Below are 27,104 nucleotides of genomic sequence, written 5' to 3'. Positions count from 1 at the left end.
TCAAATAATTATCATACAAAAAGCGATCTGTCCATGATAACGTGTTGTGTTTACATGTAACATATTGTGTTTTCTATGTAACACAGACAAAAAGGAACTTTCAAACAGGACATACAGGTAGGACACAGGACAGGTACGGTAGGACACGGGACAGGTACAGTAGGACACAGGACAGGTACGGTAGGACACGGGACAGGTACAGTAGGACACAGGACAGGTACGGTAGGACACGGGACAGGTACAGTAGGACACGGGACAGGTACAGTAGTACACGGGACAGGTACAGTAGTATACGGGACAGGTACAGTAGGACACAGGACAGGTACAGTAGGACACGGGACAGGTACAGTAGGACACGGGACAGGTACAGTAGGACACAGGACAGGTACAGTAGGACACGGGACAGGTACAGTAGGACACGGGACAGGTACAGTAGGACACAGGACAGGTACAGTAGGACACAGGACAGTATACTGGGACACAGGACAGGTAGGACACAGGACAGGTAGGACACAGGACAGTAATACTGGTGTCATGGCAACAAGACTTTCAAACAGCAAAGTAAACAACGTAAAACTAGTGCAACACAATAGAAGGTCATAGTAAAACTAACTGATTATGAATCTATGGATCTCTGCCTCCAAAAGTCAAGAGATTAAATACTAGATAGACATAACAAAACATATCTGTTTTTCATCTAGATATTTGAGAACAAGTTCAACAGTGTGAATGAAAAGTTTTGAACAATACTGTCAATTACAGCCTTCACACTGTAATAAAAACCATACAATTATTTAATAAAATAGTCACCTCATATCTTCTGAGTTTTATGACATAAAGACAGGACTAAGACACATCTGGACTGTGTAATAACACATCTGGACTGTGTAATAACACATCTGGACTGTAATAACACGTCTGGACTGTGTAATAATACCTCTGGACTGTAATAACACGTCTGGACTGTGTAATAACACATCTGGACTGTGTAATAACACATATGGACTGTGTAATAATACCTCTGGACTGTGTAATAACACATATGGACTGTGTAATAATACATATGGACTGTGTAATAACACATATGGACTGTGTAATAACACATATGGACTGTGTAATAATACCTATGGACTGTAATAACACATCTGGACTGTAATAACACATCTAGACTGTAATAACACATCTGGACTGTGTAATAACACATCTGGACTGTGTAATAACTAAAATAACGTTGGGACTGTGTAATAACACATATGGACTGTGTAATAACATATATGGACTGTGTAATAATACCTCTGGACTGTAATAACACATCTGGACTGTAATAACACATCTGGACTGTAATAACACATCTGGACTGTGTAATAACTAAAATAACATTGGGACTGTGTAATAACACATCTGGACTGTGTAATAACACATCTGGACTGTGTAATAACTAAAAGAACGTTGGGACTGTGTAATAACACCTCTGAACTGTGTAATAACACATCTGGACTGTGTAATAACACGTCTGAACTGTGTAATAACACCTCTGAACTGTGTAATAACACGTCTGAACTGTGTAATAACACCTCTGAACTGTGTAATAACACGTCTGAACTGTGTAATAACACCTCTGAACTGTGTAATAATACCTCTGGACTGTGTAATAACACCTCTGTAATAACACGTCTGGACTGTGTAATAACACATCTGAACTGTGTAATAACACATCTGGACTGTGTAATAACTAAAAGAACGTTGGGACTGTGTAATAACACCTCTGAACTGTGTAATAACACATCTGGACTGTGTAATAACACCTCTGAACTGTGTAATAACACATCTGGACTGTGTAATAACACGTCTGAACTGTGTAATAACACCTCTGAACTGTGTAATAACACGTCTGAACTGTGTAATAACACCTCTGAACTGTGTAATAATACCTCTGGACTGTGTAATAACACCTCTGTAATAACACGTCTGGACTGTGTAATAACACATCTGAACTGTGTAATAACTGTGTAATATCTTAATTAACGACACCTCAGTATAGCCACTCCACATTTGAGAACAGAAGTCAATCTGATTTAATCAGGCTAACATTGGCACAATGGCAAATTAAAAACCGGGGCCATGTTCAGCAGAACGCAACGTTTTGTAACATTCATTCACCCCTCTCTGACATGTAGAATAAGAAATCACTACAGCTCTATTTGTGGCATTTCTATCTGCAACGTTCGACAGCGTTTTGCTAGCGAACGTTGGCCCTGCTGTGCATAATAAGCAGTAATCAGTCGTGAGAGTTGAGAGTCAGTGTTGGAGGATTGTGGTTGTCTCAGTGGTGATACACAATCAGAGTAAAGTAAGTTAAAAACAACCTCGAAACCTTCTTTCACCAGGTACAAACAGCCAATGAATTACTTCCATGGCAAAATGAATGGTTTTCCACCTCTTAAAAGAGGTTTCTGTTTTGCTTATTAACCGTAGTGTTCAATTCCAATTACCACTTATTAGCCTTTCTGTTAGGTAGCCCTACTTCTGACTGACGGTGTGACATAATCCCACAATCAAGTGTTTATGTAGTGCTATGTAGTGTTTATGTAGTGCTGTGTAGTGTTTATGTGGTGCTTATGTAGGGCTATGTAGTGTCTATATATGTAGTGCTTGTGGGTGTTGAGATAACTCTTGGGTCGGCTGCTGAGTGTAAGGTTGTTGTATGGTTGGGGTAAGGTTGGTGTAAGGTTGGTGTAAGGTTGGTTTAAGGTTGGTGTACAGCTAGTTTAAGGTTGGTGTAAGGTTGGTGTAAGATTGGTGTAAGATTGGTTTAAGGTTGGTGTACAGCTAGTTTAAGGTTGGTGTAAGATTGGTGTAAAGTTGGTGTAAGATTGGTGTATAGCTGGTTTAAGCTTGGTATAAAGTTGGTGTATGGTTGTTCTAAGGTTGGTGTAAGGTTGTTGTAAGGTTTTTGTGAGCTTGGTGTAAGGTTGGTGTATGATTGATGTAAGGTTGGTGTAAGGTTAGTGTATAGCTGTTTTAAGGTTGGTGTGAAATTGGTGTGTAGTTGGTGTAAGATTGGTGTAAAGTTGGTGAAAGATTGGTGTAAGGTTGGTGTTAGGTTGGTGTAAAGTTGGTGTATGGTTGTTGTCAGGTTTGTGTTAGGTTGGTGTATACAATGGCTTGCAGAAGTATTCACCCCCTTGGCATTTTTCCTATTTTATTGCCTTACAACCTGGAATTAAAATTGGGGGGGTTGCATCATTTGATTTACACAACATGCCTGATGCAAATATTTTTTATTGTGAAACAAACAAGAAATAAGACAAAAAAGTGAAAATTTGAGCGTGCATAACTACTACTTTGTACCTTTTGCAGCAGTTACAGCTGCAAGTCTCTTGGGTTATGTCTCTATAAGCTTGGCACATCTAGCCACTGGGATTTTTGCCCATTCTTCAAGGCAAAACTTCTCCAGCTCCTTCAAGTTGGATGGGTTCTCCAGCTCCTTCAAGTTGGTTGGGTTCCGCTGGTGTACAACAATCTTTAAGTCATACCACAGATTCTCAATTGGATTGAGGTATGGGCTTTAACTAGGCCATTCCAAGACATTTAAATGTTTCCCCTTAAACCACTCAAGTGTTGCTTTAGCAGTATGCGAAAGGGCATTGTCCTGCTGGAAGGTGAACCTCCGTCCCAGTCTCAAATCTCTGGAAGACTGAAACAGGTTTCCCTTAAGAATTTCCCTGTATTTAGCGCCATCCATCATTCCTTCAATTCTGACCAGTTTCCCTGTCCCTGCCAGGGTGATGAGAGATGTTGGGTTTGCGCCAGACATAGCGTTTTCCTTGATGGCCAAAAAGCTACATTTTAGTCTTATCTGACCAGAGTACCTTCTTCCATATGTTTGGGGAGTCTCCCACATGCCTTTTGGCAAACACCAAAACTGTTTGCTTATTTTTTTCTTTAAACAATGGATTTTTTCTGGCCACTCTTCCGTAAAGCCCAGCTTTGTGGAGTGTACGGCTTAAAGTGGTCCTATGGGCAGATACTTCAATCTCCGCTGTAGAGCTTTGCAGCTCCTTCAGGGTTATCTTTGGTCTCTTTGTTGCCTCTCTGGTCCGTGAGTTTGGTGGGCGGCCCTCTCTTGGCAGGTTTATTGTGGTGCCATATTCTTTACAATTTTTAATAATGGTTTTAATGGTGCTCCACGGGATATTCAAAGTTTCTGATATTTTTTATAACCCAACCCTAATCTGTACTTCTCCACAACTTTGTCCCTGACCTGTTTGGAGAGCTCCTTGGTCTTCATGGTGCAGCTTGCTTGGTGGTGACCCTTGCTTAGTGGTGTTGCAGACTCTGGGGCCTTTCAGAACAGGTGTATATATACTGAGATCATGTGAAAGATCATGTGACACAGATTGCACACAGGTGGACTTTATTTAACTAATTATGTGACTTCTGAAGGTAATTGGTTGCACCAAATCTTATTTAGGGGCTTCATAGCGAAGGGGGTGAATACATATGCACGCACCACTTTTCAGTTTTTTATTTTTTAGATTATTAGTTCTTTTTTTCATTTCACTTCACCAGTTTGGACTATTTTGTGTGTGTCCATTACATGAAATCCAAATACAAATCTATTTAAATTACAGGTTTTAATGCAACAAAATAGGAAAAACGCCAAGGGGGTGAATACTTTTGCAAGGCACTGTAGTTGTTGAAAGATTGGTGTATGATTGGTGTAAGGTTGGTGTAAGGTTGGTGTATGGTTGGTGTAAGGTTGGTCAAAGATTGGTGTATAGCTGGTGTAAGGTTGGTGTATGGTTGTTGTAAGGTTGGTGTTAGGTTGGTGTATGGTTGTTGTAAGGTTGGTGTATAGTTGGTCAAAGATTGGTGTATAGCTGGTGTAAGGTTGGTGTCAGGTTGGTGTTAGCTTGTTGTAAGGTTGGTGTAAGGTTGTTATTGGTGTTCCTCAGGGCTCAGTCTCTCAGCATCAGTGCATACATAGTACGGTCACAGAGGGAGAAACAGCTGGCTGTATACTGTATGGAGGAAGACCTGCAGCAGGATTTACCAGTGATGCCGTTGTCTTACAACAGGTGGCGTCATACGCAACCCAAGTCCGTCAACCCAAGTGCAGAAGAAAGTCGCCCTATCTGATGTTTGTAGATGTCTTTCCCTTTGTTCTGAATCCTGTTAATTGAACGCCATGTTGGTCTTTACAACTTCCCAGATCTCCAGAGACAGGCTTTGTTAAGTTGGACCTTTCCCCTTGCTCCCTGTCCATCAAAACAGGTTAAAATATCTCCATGATTGAAATCAAATGGCTAAGAGTAGAAAAAAATAAAATAAACAAAGACTACAAATTAAATCCCAAGTGTCTGGCACAGTGCGCTGTGTGGTAACTAATTAATAAATACACAAAACATAAATACTTTACATACATGTACCTGAGCTCAGACCTATAGCACCTCTGACATCAGAGCACCAACGGAGGGGACTGACTCGCTGACATGCCAACCGCCCAACGGTCCGTCCCCATTATTCAAAACTCAGAGACACCACATCTTAAGGTTTCATAGTGCAAGTGAAATGTCTTTATCGTCTTAGAGAAAGAACGTCCTTTAATTCCCTTCAGTTTAGTCCAGCTGCTCTCAGCTGCTGAACTTGGCGTGAACGATCACACAAGGCTTAGGTAGTGTTGGGGGTTGCTTAGGTACAGATCTGGAGGAGAGGGAGATAGATGTTAAAAGTGCATGTTAAGTATCACATCCAGAAATTCACAAGTGACTGGTTAGAAAACGTAATCTTGGCATGAAAGGATAAATTGATTCATCTCAGAACGCTGAACGAAAATCTTCCTTGTCCAGCCAGTAACAGTCTGTCAAGCAAGACTATAAGTTGATTGATCTAATAGCTGGGTGTTGTCCAGAGTATCTGGGACGTACCTGTTGTGGTGTGGAACAGGTCTCAGCGGCCTGGGGACACCGGGGACAGGTACAGGGATGGGGACTCCGACAGCAATGGGGCTACGAATCAGATGACTGCTCCTTCCGGGGGAGTTAGGGTTAGGGCTAGCAGGCAAAGGCTTCTGGGTATTCCTGCCCAGGGGGTAGGTAGGTAAAGGCTTCTGGGTATTCCTGCCAATTGGGTCGGCAGATAGAGGCTTCTGGGTATTCCTGCCCAGGGGGTCTGCAGGTAAAGGTTTTTGGATATTCCTGCCCAGGGGGTCTGCAGTCAAAGGCTTCTGGGTATTCCTGCCCAGGGGGTCGGCAGGTAGGGGCTTCTGGGGTGGACTAGGCTTCTCCAACTCCTATTGAAGACAGACACACCGACCGCCAATCAAAACAATCAATGAATGAAGGAATCAGTCTATCAAGCAATCAAACCAACTCTTTATTGTCCCAATTGGAACATGTGTATAGTGGTATTCGGTTCAAAACTTAATCTGAACTGAAAGCTGATGGTATCAGTAGACTCAGATGAGAGTGTTGACTCACACACACCACCAGGGGGCGATCAAAGCCACCTAATTGTACCCCAGGTTTCATCTGAGCTCTGTCTGCCTGTATTATCACATCGACACCATCCCTCGTTCACCATGGCAGCCCTCCCTCCCAAGACAGACAGACAGACAGACAGACAGACAGACAGACAGACAGACAGTATATATGCATCCTAAATGGTTCCCTATAGGGCCCTGGTCAAAAGTAGTGCACTACAAAGGGAATAGGGTGCCATTTAAGCCTCAGGGCATTTGATGAAGATCCGTCATGTGTTATTAATCTACTGCAGAAGGATGACATCATGATTTAAGTCTGGCTGTTACCTTCTGTACAGATGTTCCACATTCACACACACACTCAGACAGACACACAGACACACACACATACACACACACAGACAGACAGACAGACAGACAGACAGACAGACAGACAGACAGACACACGCACAGTTTCTCTAAAAAGGAAAGAGTGTTTACATACCCCATACAGTACCATACAGTACAGTATCATACAGTACCATACAGTACCATACAGTATCATACAGTACCATACAGTATCATAAGGTACCATACAATACAGTATCATACAGTATCATACAGTACCATACGATACAGTATCATACAGTACCATACAGTACAGTACCATACAGTACCATACAGTACCATACAGTACAGTACCATACAGTACCATACAGTATCATACAATACAGTACCATACAGTATCATACAGTATCATACAGTACCATACAGTATCATAGAGTACCATACAGTATCATACAGTACCATACAGTACCATACAGTACAGTACCATACTGTACCATACAGTATCATACAATACAGTACCATACAGTATCATACAGTACAGTACCATACAGTACCATACAGTACCATACAATACAGTACCATGCAGTACCATACTGTACCATACAGTACCATACAGTACAGTACCATACAGGATCATACAGTACCATACAGTACAGTACCATACACTACAGTACCATACAGTACCATACAGTACAGTACCATGCAGTATCATACAGTACCATACAGTATCATACAGTACCATACAGTATCATACAGTACCATACAGTACAGTACCATACAATACCATACAGTATCATACAATGCAGTACCATACAGTATCATACAGTACCATACAGTATCATACAGCACCATACAGTATCATACAGTACCATAAATTACAGTATCATAGAGTACCATACAGTATCATACAGTACCATACAGTACCATACAGTACAGTACCACACAGTACCATACAGTATCATACAATACAGTACCATACAGTATCATACAGTACCATACAGTATCATACAGTACAGTACCATACAGTACCATACAACACAGTACCATACAGTACCATACAGTACCATACAATACAGTACTATGCAGTACCATACTGTACCATACAGTTCCATACAGTACACTACCATACAGGATCATACAGTACCATACAGTACCATACAGTACCATACAATACAGTATCATACAGTACCATACAGTACAGTATCATACAGTACCATACAGTATCATACAGTACCATACAGTATCATACAGTACCATACAATACAGTATCATACAGTACCATACAGTACCATACAGTACAGTATCATACAGTACCATACAGTACCATACAGTACCATACAGTACAGTACCATACAGGATCATACAGTACCATACAGTACAGTACCATACACTACAGTACCATACAGTACCATACAGTACAGTACCATGCAGTATCATACAGTACCATACAGTATCATACAGTACCATACAGTATCATACAGTACCATACAGTACAGTACCATACAATACCATACAGTATCATACAATGCAGTACCATACAGTATCATACAGCACCATACAGTATCATACAGTACCATAAATTACAGTATCATAGAGTACCATACAGTATCATACAGTACCATACAGTACCATACAGTACAGTACCACACAGTACCATACAGTATCATACAATACAGTACCATACAGTATCATACAGTACCATACAGTATCATACAGTACAGTACCATACAGTACCATACAACACAGTACCATACAGTACCATACAGTACCATACAATACAGTACTATGCAGTACCATACTGTACCATACAGTTCCATACAGTACACTACCATACAGGATCATACAGTACCATACAGTACCATACAATACAGTATCATACAGTACCATACAGTACAGTATCATACAGTACCATACAGTATCATACAGTACCATACAGTATCATACAGTACCATACAATACAGTATCATACAGTACCATACAGTACCATACAGTACAGTATCATACAGTACCATACAGTACCATACAGTACCATACAGTACAGTACCATACAGTACCATACAGTATCATACAATACAGTACCATACAGTATCATACAGTACCATACCGTATCATACAGTACCATACAGTATCATACAGTACCATAAATTACAGTATCATAGAGTACCATACAGTATCATACAGTACCATACAGTACCATACAGTACAGTACCATACTGTACCATACAGTATCATACAGTACAGTACCATACAGTACCATACAATACAGTACCATGCAGTACCATACTGTACCATACAGTACCATACAGGATCATACAGTACCATACAGTACAGTACCATACAGTACCATACAATACAGTACCATACAGTACCATACAGTACAGTACCATGCAGTACCATACAGTACCATACAGTACAGTACCACACAGTACCATACAGTATCATACAATACAGTACCATACAGTATCATACAGTACAGTATCATACAGTACAGTATCATACAGTACCATACAGTGCAGTACCATACAGTACCATACAACACAGTACCATACAGTACCATACAATACAGTACTATGCAGTACCATACTGTACCATACAGTACCATACAGTACACTACCATACAGGATCATACAGTACCATACAGTACCATACAATACAGTATCATACAGTACCATACAGTACCATACAGTACAGTATCATACAGTACCATACAGTATCATACAGTACCATACAGTACAGTATCATACAGTACCATACAATACAGTACCATACAGTACCATACAATACAGTACCATACAGTACCATACAATACAGTACCATACAGTACCATACAATGCAGTACCATACAGTACCATACCGCACCATTCAGTACAGTACCATACAGTATCATACAGTACCATACAATACAGTACCATACAGTACCATACCATACAATACAGTACCATACAATACAGTACCATACATTACCATACAATGCAGTACCATACAGTAACATACAGTACCATACAGTCCCATACAGTATCATACAGTACCATGCAGTACCATACAGTACACTACAGTACAGTACCATACAGTATTATATAGTACCATACAGCATCATACAGTACAGTACCATACAGTATCATACAGTACCATACAGTACAGTACCATACAGTATCTTACAGTACCATACAGTACCATACACTTCCAGCAACTATAATTGTTCTTTGCTCAGTCATGTCACATGACCTAGATTGAAACCTTAATTGAAAGCTTTTTCCTCAAACCGTCATCTTTTCTTTTTATGTGAGATGGTCCAGCACCTTCCTCAGACAAAACTTTCATTTTCGTCTAATTCTCATGTCTGTATAAGGCTTAAAATAGAATCTTGCTTTGTTACATGATTTTACAAAACACAAACCCCTTACTATAGTGCAGTGGTATTCAACTCTGACCCTGCGAGGTCTGGGCCCTGCTTGTTGTCTGTTCTACCTGATCATTATTATCACTCACCTGGTGTCCCAGGTCTAAATCAGGCCCTGGTCATTAATATCACCCACCTGGTGTCCCAGGTCTAAATCAGGCTCTGATCATTAACATGGAACTAGTTAACATGGAACTAGTTAACATGGAGCTGGTTAACATGGAACTGGTTAACATGGAGCTGGTTAACATGGAACTGGTTAACATGGAACTGGTTAACATGGAACTGGTTAACATGGAGCTGGTTAACATGGAGCTGGTTAACATGGAGCTGGTTAACATGGAGCTGGTTAACATGGAACTGGTTAACATGGAGCTGGTTAACATGGAGCTGGTTAACATGGAGCTGGTTAACATGGAGCTGGTTAACATAGAACTGGTTAACTAAGAACTTATTAACTAGTTAACATGGAACTGGTTAACTAAGAACTCATTAACTTGTTAACATGGAACTGGTTAACATGGGACTAGTTAACATGTCCCTGGCAGATAGCAGATATAGGCAGTGCTGACAGGAGAAAGGGAACAATCAGGAGTGACATGGAGGTCTCAAACTGAGTTATGACTTTAGAATCTTCTGGAAATGATTTGGACGAGCGATAAAAACAGTCCCAGAAACAGAAATTTGTTTAAACTGAAAATAATCCCACATTGTTCGACAGTGCCAAATGCTAGTCCGTGGCCATAGCACACTGCCTGTTTGCAGTAATGACAGGATTTATTGTAAGCCTTATCTAAATGAAATACATTCTCATAAACGCCATGAGACATCATTTTCAGCAATATAAAAGTTATGGATTTTTCTACAAGAACGGCAGAATGCCTCTACACCAGTTGACTTACACCGTATTTGGCGCATTGGATTTTCCTGAACTCTTCAGAACTCAGAGGGGTCCTTTAGACCTTTTCTACGTAAAAAAAGGCTTCTAAAAGGAAGACATAGAATCCTTAAAGGTTCTATGTAGATAATAAGGTTCTACCTCTATAAAGGGTTATATGTAGACAATACGGTTCTAACTCTATAAAGGGTTCTATGTAGATAATACGTTCTACCTCTAAAAAAGGTTCTATGTAGATAATAAGGTTCTACCTCTATAAAGGGTTCTATGTAGATCATACGGTTCTACCTCTAAAAAAGGTTCTATGTAGATAATAAGGTTCTACCTCTATAAAGGGTTCTATGTAGATAATACAGTTATACCCCTATAAAGGGGTCTATGTAGATAATAAGGTTCTACCCCTATAAAGGGGTCTATGTAGATAATAAGGTTCTAACTCTATAAATGGTTCTATGTAGATAATACGGTTCTACCTCTATAAAGAGTTCTATGTAAATAACACGGTTCTACCTCTATAAAGGGTTATTCTTCAGGGACAAAGGCTTGGAGAATCCTTTTTTCTAAAAGCGTACCTGCTGCAATCTCTTTTTATCACAAAAAGTTATGGATTTTTTGGCAAGAAGCAAGAGAGTGCATCAAAACCACTCAAGTCATCATATAGCACAGAAGTTTTCAGAACTTTAAATATGTAATATTCTCGTTACGACTTCCGCCGAAGTCGGTTCCTCTCCTTGTTCGGGCGGCGTTCGGCGGTCGACGTCACCGGTCTTCTAGCCATCGCCGATCCACCTTTCATTTTCCATTTGTTTTGTCTTGTTTTCCCACACACCTGGTTTACATTTCCCTCATTACGTGTCGTGTATTTAACCCTCTGTTCCCCCCATGTCTGTGTGTGAAATTGTTTATTGTCAGGTGGGCACGTTTCCGTCTGGTTTGCGCCGGGTTAGTTTTACACCCGTGCTTTGTAGCAGTCGGTACTTTGTACTTTGTTATTTGTACTTTGTGCTGCCTCACTTGTTCTTTGGGCATTCGTTTTGTGACGCGGTTGCGTTCTGTTATTATGATTGCCTCAGTAGTGCTTTGTCCACTCATCTCTGCTCTCCTGCGCCTGACTTCCATGCAACAGATACACCCACCCCTTGACAATTCTCTTGTTTTACTACTTTTCAGAACTCAAAATATATATTATTCTCTTGTTTTACTAGTTTTCAGAAGTCTAACTATCTAATATTCTCTTCGGTTACTAGTTTTCAGAACTCTGAACTTGATGTGCAAGGCCTTTTTAAAGCCCATGAACTATAAAAATGCTTTGCACGTCAAACATCTAACACGTCAATATGGATGAACGTAGGTATCTAAGGTCTTTTATATGGTAATAACGCAGTGCTATGGATGTCATGTTCCTCTGACAGCCTTATAGACTAATGACTGTACGGCCATACTAGACTATGCAAGTCTGCATTTACCACGAACCAAGGCTTAGGTAATGTAACCAAGCACTCTCCTTTAATCATGACTCAGAGAGAGAATGACCTACACAGACAGCCACACAAGGTCTCCGGGACAGTACATCAAACCCCTGCTGTATGGGGTACATCAAACTCCTTCTGTACCTTTGATCAGGTAGTGTTGGAGTCAGTGGGATGTTGATATCAGTTCGTGTAGGAGTCAGTGGGATGTTGATATCAGGTAGTGTTGGAGTCAGTGGGATATTGATGTTGATATCAGGTAGTGTTGGAGTCAGTGAGATGTTGATATAAGGTAGTGTAGGAGACAGTGAGATGTTGATATCAGGTAGTGTTGGAGTCAGTGGGATGTTGATATCAGGTAGTGTTGGAGTCAGTGGGTATATGTTGATATCAGGTAGTGTTGGAGTCAGTGAGAATCATGTTGATATCAGGTAGTGTTGGAGTCAGTGAGATGTTGATATCAGGTAGTGTAGGAGTCAGTGAGATGTTGATATCAGGTAGTGTAGGGAGTCAGTGAGATGTTGATATCAGGTAGTGTAGGAGTCAGTGAGATGTTGATATCAGGTAGTGTAGGAGTCAGTGAGATGTTGATATCAGGTAGTGTAGGAGTCAGTGAGATGTTGATATCAGGTAGTGTTGGAGTCAGTGAGATGTTGATATCAGGTTGTGTAGGAGTCAGTGGGATGTTGATATCAGGTAGTGTAGGAGTCAGTGGGATGTTGATATCAGGTAGTGTAGGAGTCAGTGGGGATGTTGATATCAGGTAGTGTAGGAGTCAGTGGGTGATGTTGATATCAGGTAGTGTAGGAGTCAGTGGGATGTTGATATCAGGTAGTGTAGGAGTCAGTGGGATGTTGATATCAGGTAGTGTAGGAGTCAGTGGGATGTTGATATCAGGTAGTGTAGGAGTCAGTGATATGTTGATATCAGGTAGTGTAGGAGTCAGTGGGATATTGATGTTGATATCAGGTAGTGTTGGAGTCAGAGGGATATCATGTTGATATCAGGTAGTGTAGGAGTCAGTGGGATGTTGATATCAGGTAGTGTAGGAGTCAGTGAGATGTTGATATCAGGTAGTGTAGGAGTCAGTGGGATGTTGATATCAGGTAGTGTAGGAGTCAGTGGGATGTTGATATCAGGTAGTGTAGGAGTCAGTGAGATGTTGATATCAGGTAGTGTAGGAGTCAGTGAGATGTTGATATCAGGTAGTGAAGGAGTCAGTGAGATGTTGATGTTGATATCAGGTAGTGTAGGAGTCAGTGGGATGTTGATGTTAATATCAGGTAGTGTAGGAGTCAGTGAGATGTTCATATCAGGTAGTGTAGGAGTCAGTGAGATGTTGATATCAGGTAGTGTAGGAGTCAGTGAGATGTTGATATATGGTAGTGTTGGAGTCAGTGAGATGTTGATATCAGGTAGTGTAGGAGTCAGTGAGATGTTGATATCAGGTAGTGTAGGAGTCAGTGAGATGTTGATATCAGGTAGTGTAGGAGTCAGTGAGATGTTGATATCAGGTAGTGTTGGAGTCAGTGAGATGTTGATATCAGGTAGTGTAGGAGTCAGTGGGATGTTGATATCAGGTAGTGTAGGAGTCAGTGGGATGTTGATATCAGGTAGTGTAGGAGTCAGTGAGATGTTGATATCAGGTAGTGTGGAGTCAGGATGGGGAGTCAGTGGATGTTGATATCAGGTAGTGTAGGAGTCAGTGGTGATGTTGATATCAGGTAGTGTAGGAGTCAGTGATATGTTGATATCAGGTAGTGTAGGAGTCAGTGGGATATTGATGTTGATATCAGGTAGTGTTGGAGTCAGATGGATATCATGTTGATATCAGGTAGTGTAGGAGTCAGTGAGATGTTGATATCAGGTAGTGTAGGAGTCAGTGGGATGTTGATATCAGGTAGTGTAGTGAGAGGAGATGTTGCCAGTGAGATGTTGATATCAGGTAGTGTAGGAGTCAGTGGGATGTTGATATCAGGTAGTGTAGGAGTCAGTGAGATGTTGATATCAGGTAGTGTAGGAGTCAGTGAGATGTTGATATCAGGTAGTGTAGGAGTCAGTGGTGATGTTGATATCAGGTAGTGTAGGAGTCAGTGGGATGTTGATATCAGGTAGTGTAGGAGTCAGTGGGATGTTGATATCAGGTAGTGTAGGAGTCAGTGAGATGTTGATATCAGGTAGTGGAGGAGTCAGTGAGATGTTGATATCAGGTAGTGGTCAGTGAGTCAGTGAGATGTTGATATCAGGTAGTGTAGGAGTCAGTGAGATGTTGATATCAGGTAGTGTAGGAGTCAGTGAGATGTTGATATCAGGTAGTGTGGAGTCAGTGGGATGTTGATATCAGGTAGTGTAGGAGTCAGTGAGATGTTGATATCAGGTAGTGTAGGAGTCATGTGAGATGTTGATATCAGGTAGTGTAGGAGTCAGTGGGATGTTGATATCAGGTAGTGTGTAGAGTCAGTGAGATGTTGATATCAGGTAGTGTAGGAGTCAGTGGAGATGTTGATATCAGGTAGTGTAGGAGTCAGTGAGATGTTGATATCAGGTGAGTGCAGGCAGGAGTCAGTGTGATGTTGATATCAGGTAGTAGTGGAGTCAGTGAGATGTTGATATCAGGTAGTGTAGGAGTCAGTGTGATGTTGATATCAGGTAGTGTAGGAGTCAGTGGGATGTTGATATCAGGTAGTGCAGGAGTCAGTGAGATGTTGATATCAGGTAGTGTAGGAGTCAGTGAGATGTTGATATCAGGTAGTGTAGGAGTCAGTGAGATGTTGATATCAGGTAGTGTAGGAGTCAGTGAGATGTTGATATCAGGTTGTGTAGGAGTCAGTGGGGATGTTGATATCAGGTAGTGTAGGAGTCAGTGGGATGTTGATATCAGGTAGTGTAGGAGTCAGTGATATGTTGATATCAGGTAGTGTAGGAGTCAGTGGGATATTGATGTTGATATCAGGTAGTGTTGGAGTCAGAGGGATATCATGTTGATATCAGGTAGTGTAGGAGTCAGTGGGATGTTGATATCAGGTAGTGTAGGAGTCAGTGGGATGTTGATATCAGGTAGTGTAGGAGTCAGTGGGATGTTGATATCAGGTAGTGTAGGAGTCAGTGGGATGTTGATATCAGGTAGTGTAGGAGTCAGTGAGATGTTGATATCAGGTAGTGTAGGAGTCAGTGAGATGTTGATATCAGGTAGTGAAGGAGTCAGTGAGATGGTGATGTTGATATCAGGTAGTGTAGGAGTCAGTGGGATGTTGATGTTAATATCAGGTAGTGTTGGAGTCAGTGAGATGTTGATATCAGGTAGTGTAGGAGTCAGTGAGATGTTGATATCAGGTAGTGTAGGAGTCAGTGGGATGTTGATATCAGGTAGTGTAGGAGTCAGTGAGATGTTGATATCAGGTAGTGTAGGAGTCAGTGGGATGTTGATATCAGGTAGTGTAGGAGTCAGTGAGATGTTGATATCAGGTAGTGTAGGAGTCAGTGAGATGTTGATATCAGGTAGTGTAGGAGTCAGTGAGATGTTGATATCAGGTAGTGTAGGAGTCAGTGGGATGTTGTATATCAGGTAGTGTAGGAGTCAGTGAGATGTTGATATCAGGTAGTGTAGGAGTCAGTGAGATGTTGATATCAGGTAGTGTAGGAGTCGGTGAGATGTTGATATCGGGTAGTGTGGAGTCAGTGAGATGTTGATATCAGGTAGTGTAGGAGTCAGTGAGATGTTGATATCAGGCGTGTAGGATGTCAGTGGGGTGATGTTGATATCAGGTAGTGTAGGAGTCAGTGGGATGTTGATATCAGGTAGTGTAGGAGTCAGTGAGATGTTGATATCAGGTAGTGTAGGAGTCAGTGAGATGTTGATATCAGGTAGTGTAGGAGTCCGTGAGATGTTGATATCAGGTAGTGTAGGAGTCAGTGAGATGTTGATGTTGATATCAGGTAGTGTGGAGTCAGTGAGATGTTGATATCAGGTAGTGTTGGAGTCAGTGAGATGTTGATATCAGGTAGTGTAGGAGTCAGTGAGATGTTGATATCAGGTAGTGTAGGAGTCAGTGAGATGTTGATATCAGGTAGTGTAGGAGTCAGTGAGATGTTGATATCAGGTAGTGTTGAGTCAGTGAGATGTTGATATCAGGTAGTGTAGGAGTCAGTGGAGATGTTGATATCAGGTAGTGTAGGAGTCAGTGAGATGTTGATATCAGGTAGTGTAGGAGTCAGTGAGATGTTGATATCAGGTAGTGTTGGAGTCAGTGAGATGTTGATATCAGGTTGTGTAGGAGTCAGTGGGATGTTGATATCAGGTAGTGTAGGAGTCAGTGGGATGTTGATATCAGGTAGTGTAGGAGTCAGTGAGATGTTGATAGCAGGAGTCAGTGGATGTTGATATCAGGTAGTGTAGGAGTCAGTGGGATGTTGATGTTGATATCAGGTAGTGTAGGAGTCAGTGGGATATCATGTTGATATCAGGTAGTGTAGGAGTCAGTGGGATGTTGATATCAGGTAGTGTAGGAGTCAGTGAGATGTTGATATCAGGTAGTGTAGGAGTCAGTGGGATGTTGATATCAGGTAGTGTAGGAGTCAGTGGGATGTTGATATCAGGTAGTGTAGGAGTCAGTGGGATGTTGATATCAGGTAGTGTAGGAGTCAGTGGGATGTTGATATCAGGTAGTGTAGGAGTCAGTGAGATGTTGATATCAGGTAGTGTAGGAGTCAGTGGGATGTGTTGATATCAGGTAGTGTAGGAGTCAGTGGGATGTTGATATCAGGTAGTGTAGGAGTCAGTGGGATGTTGATATCAGGTAGTGTAGGAGGCAGTGAGATGTTGATGTCAGGTAGTGTAGGAGTCAGTGAGATGTTGATATCAGGTAGTGTAGGAGTCAGTGGGATGTTGATGTTGATATCAGGTAGTGCAGGAGTCAGTGGGATGTTGATGTTGATATCAGGTAGTGTTGGAGTCAGTGAGATGTTGATATCAGGTAGTGTAGGAGTCAGTGGGATGTTGATATCAGGTAGTGTTAGGAGTCAGTGAGTTGTTGATATCAGGTAGTGTTGGAGTCAGTGCGATGTTGATATCAGGTAGTGTAGGAGTCAGTGAGATGTTGATATCAGGTAGTGTTGGTGTCAGTGAGATGTTGATATCAGGTAGTGTAGGAGTCAGTGAGATGTTGATATCAGGTAGTGTAGGAGTCAGTGAGATGTTGATATCAGGTAGTGTAGGAGTCAGTGAGATGTTGATATCAGGTAGTGTAGGAGTCAGTGAGATGTTGATATCAGGTAGTGTTGGAGTCAGTGGGATGTTGATATCAGGTAGTGTAGGAGTCAGTGGGATGTTGATATCAGGTAGTGTTGGAGTCAGTGGGATGTTGATATCAGGTAGTGTTGGAGTCAGTGAGATGTTGATATCAGGTAGTGTAGGAGTCAGTGAGATGTTGATATCAGGTAGTGTAGGAGTCAGTGGGATGTGATGTTGATATCAGGTAGTGTTGGAGTCAGTGAGATGTTGATATCAGGTAGTGTAGGAGTCAGTGGGGATGTTGATATCAGGTAGTGTAGGAGTCAGTGAGATGTTGATTATCAGGTAGTGTTGGAGTCAGTGGGATGTTGATATCAGGTAGTGTAGGAGTCAGTGGGATGTTGATATCAGGTAGTGTAGGAGTCAGTGAGATGTTGATATCAGGTAGTGTAGGAGTCAGTGGGATGTTGATATCAGGTAGTGTAGGAGTCAGTGAGATGTTGATGTCAGGTAGTGTAGGAGTCAGTGAGATGTTGATATCAGGTAGTGTAGGAGTCAGTGGGATGTTGATATCAGGTAGTGTTGGAGTCAGTGAGATGTTGATATCAGGTAGTGTAGGAGTCAGTGGATTGTTGATATCAGGTAGTGTAGGAGTCAGTGGGATGTTGATATCAGGTAGTGTAGGAGTCAGTGAGATGTTGATATCAGGTAGTGTAGGAGTCAGTGATATTGATGTTGATATCAGGTAGTGTAGGAGTCAGTGGGATGTTGATGTTGATATCAGGTAGTGTAGGAGTCAGTGGAGATGTTGATATCAGGTAGTGTAGGAGTCAGTGGGATGTTGATATCAGGTAGTGTAGGAGTCAGTGGGATGTTGATATCAGGTAGTGTAGGAGTCAGTGAGATGTTGATATCAGGTAGTGTAGGAGTCAGTGGGATATCATGTTGATATCAGGTAGTGTTGGAGTCAGTGAGATGTTGATATCAGGTAGTGTAGGAGTCAGTGGGATACCATGTTGATATCAGGTAGTGTAGGAGTCAGTGGGATGTTGATATCAGGTAGTGTAGGAGTCAGTGGGATGTTGATATCAGGTTGTGTAGGAGTCAGTGGGATGTTGATATCAGGTAGTGTAGGAGTCAGTGGGATGTTGATATCAGGTAGTGTAGGAGGCAGTGAGATGTTGATGTCAGGTAGTGTAGGAGTCAGTGAGATGTTGATATCAGGTAGTGTAGGAGTCAGTGGGATGTTGATGTTGATATCAGGTAGTGCAGGAGTCAGTGGGATGTTGATGTTGATATCAGGTAGTGTTGGAGTCAGTGAGATGTTGATATCAGGTAGTGTATGAGTCAGTGGGATGTTGATATCAGGTAGTGTTAGAGTCAGTGAGTTGTTGATATCAGGTAGTGTTGGAGTCAGTGGGATGTTGATATCAGGTAGTGTAGGAGTCAGTGAGATGTTGTTATCAGGTAGTGTTGGTGTCAGTGAGATGTCGTTATCAGGTAGTGTAGGAGTCAGTGAGATGTTGATATCAGGTAGTGTAGGAGTCAGTGAGATGTTGATATCAGGTAGTGTAGGAGTCAGTGAGATGTTGATATCAGGTAGTGTTGGAGTCGGTGAGATGTTGATATCAGGTAGTGTTGGAGTCAGTGAGATGTTGATATCAGGTAGTGTAGGAGTCAGAGGATTGTTGATATCAGGTAGTGTTGGAGTCAGTGGGATGTTGATATCAGGTAGTGTTGGAGTCAGTGAGATGTTGATATCAGGTAGTGTAGAAGTCAGTGAGATGTTGATTTCAGGTAGTGTAGGAGTCTGTGGGATGTTGATGTTGATATCAGGTAGTGTAGGAGTCAGTGGGATATCATGTTGATATCAGGTAGTGTTAGGAGTCAGTGGGATGTTGATATCAGGTAGTGTAGGATTCAGTGAGATGTTGATATCAGGTAGTGTAGGAGTCAGTGGGATGTTGATATCAGGTAGTGTAGGAGTCAGTGGGATGTTGATATCAGGTAGTGTAGGAGTCAGTGAGATGTTGATATCAGGTAGTGTAAGAGTCAGTGGGATGTTGATATCAGGTAGTGTAGGAGTCAGTGAGATGTTGATGTCAGGTAGTGTAGGAGTCAGTGAGATGTTGATATCAGGTAGTGTAGGAGTCAGTGGATATTGATGTTGATATCAGGTAGTGTAGGAGTCAGTGGGATGTTGATGTTGATATCAGGTAGTGTTGGAGTCAGTGAGATGTTGATATCAGGTAGTGTAGCAGTCAGTGAGATGTTGATATCAGGTAGTGTTGGAGACAGTGGGATGTTGATGTTGATATCAGGTAGTGTAGGAGTCAGTGAGATGTTGATATCAGGTAGTGTAGGAGTCAGTGAGATGTTGATATCAGGTAGTGTAGGAGTCAGTGGGATGTTGATATCAGGTAGTGAAGGAGTCAGTGAGATGTTGATGTCAGGTAGTGTTGGAGTCAGTGAGATGTTGATATCAGGTAGTGTAGGAGTCAGTGGATATGATGTTGATATCAGGTAGTGTAGGAGTCAGTGAGATGTTGATGCTGATATCAGGTAGTGTAGGAGTCAGTGGGATGTTGATATCAGGTAGTGTTGGAGTCAGTGGGATGTTGATATCAGGTAGTGTTGGAGTCAGTGAGATGTTGATATCAGGTAGTGTAGGAGTCAGTGAGATGTTGATATCAGGTAGTGTTGGAGTCAGTGGGATGTTGATATCAGGTAGTGTTGGAGTCAGTGAGATGTTGATGTCAGGTAGTGTAGGAGTCAGTGATGTTGATGTTGATATCAGGTAGTGTAGGAGTCTGTGGGATGTTGATGTTGATATCAGGTAGTGTAGGAGTCAGTGGGAATGTTGATATCAGGTAGTGTTGGAGTCAGTGGGATGTTGATATCAGGTAGTGTAGGAGTCAGTGGGATGTTGATATCAGGTAGTGTAGGAGTCAGTGGGATGTTGATATCAGGTAGTGTAGGAGTCAGTGGGATGTTGATATCAGGTAGTGTAGGAGTCAGTGAGATGTTGATATCAGGTAGTGTAGGAGTCAGTGGGATGTTGATATCAGGTAGTGTAGGAGTCAGTGAGATGTTGATGTCAGGTAGTGTAGGAGTCAGTGAGATGTTGATATCAGGTAGTGTTGGAGTCAGTGGGATTGATGTTGATATCAGGTAGTGTAGGAGTCAGTGGGATGTTGATGTTGATATCAGGTAGTGTTGGAGTCAGTGGGATGTTGATATCAGGTAGTGTTGGAGTCAGTGAGATGTTGATATCAGGTAGTGTAGAAGTCAGTGAGATGTTGATTTCAGGTAGTGTAGGAGTCTGTGGGCTGTTGATGTTGATATCAGGTAGTGTAGGAGTCAGTGGGATGTTGATGTTGATATCAGGTAGTGTAGGAGTCAGTGAGATGTTGATATCAGGTAGTGTAGGAGTCAGTGGGATGATGTTGATATCAGGTAGTGCAGGAGTCAGTGGGATGTTGATGTTGATATCAGGTAGTGTTGGAGTCAGTGAGATGTTGATATCAGGTAGTGTAGGAGTCAGTGAGATGTTGATATCAGGTAGTGTTGGAGTCAGTGAGATGTTGATATCAGGTAGTGTTAGGAGTCAGTGGGATGTTGATATCAGGTAGTGTAGGAGTCAGTGAGATGTTGATATCAGGTAGTGTAGGAGTCAGTGAGATGTTGATATCAAGTAGTGTTGGAGTCAGTGAGATGTTGATATCAGGTAGTGTTGGAGTCAGTGAGATGTTGATATCAGGTAGTGTAGGAGTCAGTGGATTGTTGATATCAGGTAGTGTTGGAGTCAGTGGGATGTTGATATCAGGTAGTGTTGGAGTCAGTGAGATGTTGATATCAGGTAGTGTAGAAGTCAGTGAGATGTTGATTTCAGGTAGTGTAGGAGTCTGTGGGATGTTGATGTTGATATCAGGTAGTGCAGGAGTCAGTGGGATATCATGTTGATATCAGGTAGTGTAGGAGTCAGTGGGATGTTGATATCAGGTAGTGTAAGAGTCAGTGGGATGTTGATATCAGGTAGTGCAGGAGTCAGTGAGATGTTGATATCAGGTAGTGTAGGAGTCAGTGAGATGTTGATATCAGGTAGTGTAGGAGTCAGTGAGATGTTGATATCAGGTAGTGTTGGAGACAGTGGGATGTTGATGTTGATATCAGGTAGTGTAGGAGTCAGTGAGATGTTGATATCAGGTAGTGTAGGAGTCAGTGAGATGTTGATATCAGGTAGTGTAGGAGTCAGTGCGATGTTGATATCAGGTAGTGTAGGAGTCAGTGGGATTTGATGTTGATATCAGGTAGTGTTGGAGTCAGTGAGATGTTGATATCAGGTAGTGTAGGAGTCAGTGGGATGTTGATATCAGGTAGTGTAGGAGTCAGTGGGATGTTGATATCAGGTGATATAGGAGTCAGTGGGATGTTGATATCAGGTAGTGTAGGAGTCAGTGGGATGTTGATATCAGGTAGTGTAGGAGGCAGTGAGATGTTGATGTCAGGTAGTGTAGGAGTCAGTGAGATGTTGATATCAGGTAGTGTAGGAGTCAGTGGGATGTTGATGTTGATATCAGGTAGTGTAGGAGTCAGTGGGATGTTGATGTTGATATCAGGTAGTGTTGGAGTCAGTGAGATGTTGATATCAGGTAGTGTAGGAGTCAGTGGGATGTTGATATCAGGTAGTGTTGGAGTCAGTGAGATGTTGATATCAGGTAGTGTATGAGTCAGTGGGATGTTGATATCAGGTAGTGTAGGAGTCAGTGGGAGGATGTTGATATCAGGTAGTGTTGGAGTCAGTGAGTTGTTGATATCAGGTAGTGTTGGAGTCAGTGGGATGTTGATATCAGGTAGTGTAGGAGTCAGTGAGATGTTGTTATCAGGTAGTGTTGGAGTCAGTGAGATGTTGATATCAGGTAGTGTAGGAGTCAGTGAGATGTTGATATCAGGTAGTGTAGGAGTCAGTGAGATGTTGATATCAGGTAGTGTAGGAGTCAGTGAGATGTTGATATCAGGTAGTGTTGGAGTCAGTGAGATGTTGATATCAGGTAGTGTTGGAGTCAGTGAGATGTTGATATCAGGTAGTGTAGGAGTCAGTGGGTTGTTGATATCAGGTAGTGTTGGAGTCAGTGGGATGTTGATATCAGGTAGTGTTGGAGTCAGTGAGATGTTGATATCAGGTAGTGTAGGAGTCAGTGAGATGTTGATTTCAGGTAGTGTAGGAGTCAGTGGGATGTTGATGTTGATATCAGGTAGTGTAGGAGTCAGTGGGATGCATGTTGATATCAGGTAGTGTTAGGAGTCAGTGGGATGTTGATATCAGGTAGTGTAGGAGTCAGTGAGATGTTGATATCAGGTAGTGTAGGAGTCAGTGGGATGTTGATATCAGGTAGTGTAGGAGTCAGTGGGATGTTGATATCAGGTAGTGTAGGAGTCAGTGAGATGTTGATATCAGGTAGTGTAGGAGTCAGTGGGATGTTGATATCAGGTAGTGCAGGAGTCAGTGAGATGTTGATGTCAGGTAGTGTAGGAGTCAGTGAGATGTTGATATCAGGTAGTGTAGGAGTCAGTGGGATATTGATGTTGATATCAGGTAGTGTAGGAGTCAGTGGGATGTTGATGTTGATATCAGGTAGTGTAGGAGTCAGTGGGATGTTGATATCAGGTAGTGTTGGAGTCAGTGAGATGTTGATATCAGGTAGTGTAGGAGTCAGTGAGATGTTGATATCGGGTAGTGTAGGAGTCAGAGGATTGTTGATATCAGGTAGTGTTGGAGTCAGTGGGATGTTGATATCAGGTAGTGTTGGAGTCAGTGAGATGTTGATATCAGGTAGTGTAGGAGTCAGTGAGATGTTGATTTCAGGTAGTGTAGGAGTCTGTGGGATGTTGATGTTGATATCAGGCAGTGTAGGAGTCAGTGGGATATCATGTTGATATCAGGTAGTGTAGGAGTCAGTGGGATGTTGATATCAGGTAGTGTAGGAGTCAGTGAGATGTTGATATCAGGTAGTGTAGGAGTCAGTGGGATGTTGATATCAGGTAGTGTAGGAGTCAGTGGGATGTTGATATCAGGTAGTGTAGGAGTCAGTGAGATGTTGATATCAGGTAGTGTAGGAGTCAGTGGGATGTTGATATCAGGTAGTGCAGGAGTCAGTGAGATGTTGATGTCAGGTAGTGTAGGAGTCAGTGAGATGTTGATATCAGGTACTGTAGGAGTCAGTGGGATATTGATGTTGATATCCGGTAGTGTAGGAGTCAGTGGGATGTTGATGTTGATATCAGGTAGTGTTGGAGTCAGTGGGATGTTGATATCAGGTAGTGTTGGAGTCAGTGAGATGTTGATATCAGGTAGTGTAGAAGTCAGTGAGATGTTGATTTCAGGTAGTGTAGGAGTCTGTGGGCTGTTGATGTTGATATCAGGTAGTGTAGGAGTCAGTGGGATGTTGATGTTGATATCAGGTAGTGTTGGAGTCAGTGAGATGTTGATATCAGGTAGTGTAGGAGTCAGTGGGATGTTGATGTTGATATCAGGTAGTGCAGGAGTCAGTGGGATGTTGATGTTGATATCAGGTAGTGTTGGAGTCAGTGAGATGTTGATATCAGGTAATGTATGAGTCAGTGGGATGTTGATATCAGGTAGTGTTAGAGTCAGTGAGTTGTTGATATCAGGTAGTGTTGGAGTCAGTGGGATGTTGATATCAGGTAGTGTAGGAGCCAGTGAGATGTTGATATCAGGTAGTGTAGGAGTCAGTGAGATGTTGATATCAAGTAGTGTTGGAGTCAGTGAGATGTTGATATCAGGTAGTGTTGGAGTCAGTCAGATGTTGATATCAGGTAGTGTAGGAGTCAGAGGATTGTTGATATCAGGTAGTGTTGGAGTCAGTGGGATGTTGATATCAGGTAGTGTTGGAGTCAGTGAGATGTTGATATCAGGTAGTGTAGGAGTCAGTGAGATGTTGATTTCAGGTAGTGTAGGAGTCTGTGGGATGTTGATGTTGATATCAGGTAGTGCAGGAGTCAGTGGGATATCATGTTGATATCAGGTAGTGTAGGAGTCAGTGGGATGTTGATATCAGGTAGTGTAGGAGTCAGTGGGATGTTGATATCAGGTAGTGCAGGAGTCAGTGAGATGTTGATATCAGGTAGTGTAGGAGTCAGTGAGATGTTGATATCAGGTAGTGTAGGAGTCAGTGAGATGTTGATATCAGGTAGTGTTGGAGACAGTGGGATGTTGATGTTGATATCAGGTAGTGTAGGAGTCAGTGAGATGTTGATATCAGGTAGTGTAGGAGTCAGTTAGATGTTGATGTCAGGTAGTGTAGGAGTCAGTGAGATGTTGATATCAGGTACTGAAGGAGTCAGTGGGATGTTGATGTTGATATCAGGTAGTGTTGGAGTCAGTGAGATGTTGATATCAGGTAGTGTAGGAGTCAGTGGGATGTTGATATCAGGTAGCGTAGGAGTCAGTGGGATGTTGATATCAGGTGATATAGGAGTCAGTGGGATGTTGATATCAGGTAGTGTAGGAGTCAGTGGGATGTTGATATCAGGTAGTGTAGGAGGCAGTGAGATGTTGATGTCAGGTAGTGTAGGAGTCAGTGAGATGTTGATATCAGGTAGTGTAGGAGTCAGTGGGATGTTGATGTTGATATCAGGTAGTGCAGGAGTCAGTGGGATGTTGATGTTGATATCAGGTAGTGTTGGAGTCAGTGAGATGTTGATATCGGAGTCATGGTCGAGATGTTGATATCAGGTAGTGTATGAGTCAGTGGGATGTTGATATCAGGTAGTGTCAGTGGATGTTGATATCAGGTAGTGTTAGAGTCAGTGAGTTGTTGATATCAGGTAGTGTTGGAGTCAGTGGGATGTTGATATCAGGTAGTGTAGGAGTCAGTGAGATGTTGTTATCAGGTAGTGTTGGTGTCAGTGAGATGTCGTTATCAGGTAGTGTAGGAGTCAGTGAGATGTTGATATCAGGTAGTGTAGGAGTCAGTGAGATGTTGATATCAGGTAGTGTAGGAGTCAGTGAGATGTTGATATCAAGTAGTGTTGGAGTCAGTGAGATGTTGATATCAGGTAGTGTTGGAGTCAGTGACATGTTGATATCAGGTAGTGTAGGAGTCAGAGGATTGTTGATATCAGGTAGTGTTGGAGTCAGTGGGATGTTGATATCAGGTAGTGTTGGAGTCAGTGAGATGTTGATATCAGGTAGTGTAGAAGTCAGTGAGATGTTGATTTCAGGTAGTGTAGGAGTCTGTGGGATGTTGATGTTGATATCAGGTAGTGTAGGAGTCAGTGGGATATCATGATGATATCAGGTAGTGTTAGGAGTCAGTGGGATGTTGATATCAGGTAGTGTAGGATTCAGTGAGATGTTGATATCAGGTAGTGTAGGAGTCAGTGGGATGTTGATATCAGGTAGTGTAGGAGTCAGTGGGATGTTGATATCAGGTAGTGTAGGAGTCAGTGAGATGTTGATATCAGGTAGTGTAAGAGTCAGTGGGATGTTGATATCAGGTAGTGCAGGAGTCAGTGAGATGTTGATGTCAGGTAGTGTAGGAGTCAGTGAGATGTTGATATCAGGTACTGTAGGAGTCAGTGGGATATTGATGTTGATATCAGGTAGTGTAGGAGTCAGTGGGATGTTGATGTTGATATCAGGTAAGTTTGGAGTCAGTGAGATGTTGATATCAGGTAGTGTAGCAGTCAGTGAGATGTTGATATCAGGTAGTGTTGGAGACAGTGGGATGTTGATGTTGATATCAGGTAGTGTAGGAGTCAGTGAGATGTTGATATCAGGTAGTGTAGGAGTCAGTTAGATGTTGATGTCAGGTAGTGTTGGAGTCAGTGAGATGTTGATATCAGGTACTGAAGGAGTCAGTGGGATGTTGATGTTGATATCAGGTAGTGTAGGAGTCAGTGAGATGTTGATATCAGGTAGTGTTGGAGACAGTGGGATGTTGATGTTGATATCAGGTAGTGTTGTAGTCAGTGAGATGTTTATATCAGGTAGTGTAGGAGTCAGTGAGATGTTGATATCAGGTAGTGTTGGAGTCAGTGAGATGTTGATATCAGGTAGTGTTGTAGTCAGTGGGATGTTGATATCAGGTAGTGTAGGAGTCAGTGAGATGTTGATATCAGGTAGTGTAGGAGTCAGTGAGATGTTGATATCAGGTAGTGTAGGAGTCAGTGAGATGTTGATATCAGGTAGTGTAGGAGTCAGTGAGATGTTGATATCAGGTAGTGTAGGAGTCAGTGAGATGTTGATATCAGGTAGTGTTGGAGTCAGTGAG

At 42.1% G+C, this 27,104-nt stretch overlaps 1 protein-coding gene across 1 annotated transcript in view; it reads right to left on the bottom strand.

Annotated features, from left to right (window-relative positions):
• Nucleotides 1–4,585: 4,585 nt before the first annotated feature.
• Nucleotides 4,586–27,104, bottom strand: part of LOC123724405 (vegetative cell wall protein gp1-like) — a 144,000-nt gene continuing 121,481 nt past the window's right edge. The window contains exons 4-5 of the mRNA XM_045687701.1: nucleotides 5,931–6,295; nucleotides 4,586–5,706 (exon numbers count right to left, since the gene is read on the bottom strand). Coding sequence (XP_045543657.1) covers nucleotides 5,637–5,706; nucleotides 5,931–6,295 — 435 coding nt within the window. The 3' untranslated portion in view covers nucleotides 4,586–5,636. The remainder of the gene's footprint in view (nucleotides 5,707–5,930; nucleotides 6,296–27,104) is intronic.

Source organism: Salmo salar, chromosome ssa01 (assembly GCF_905237065.1).
Source record: "Salmo salar chromosome ssa01, Ssal_v3.1, whole genome shotgun sequence".
Taxonomy (NCBI): Eukaryota; Metazoa; Chordata; class Actinopteri; order Salmoniformes; family Salmonidae; genus Salmo; species Salmo salar.
This window is presented reverse-complemented; position numbering and strand designations above follow the sequence as displayed.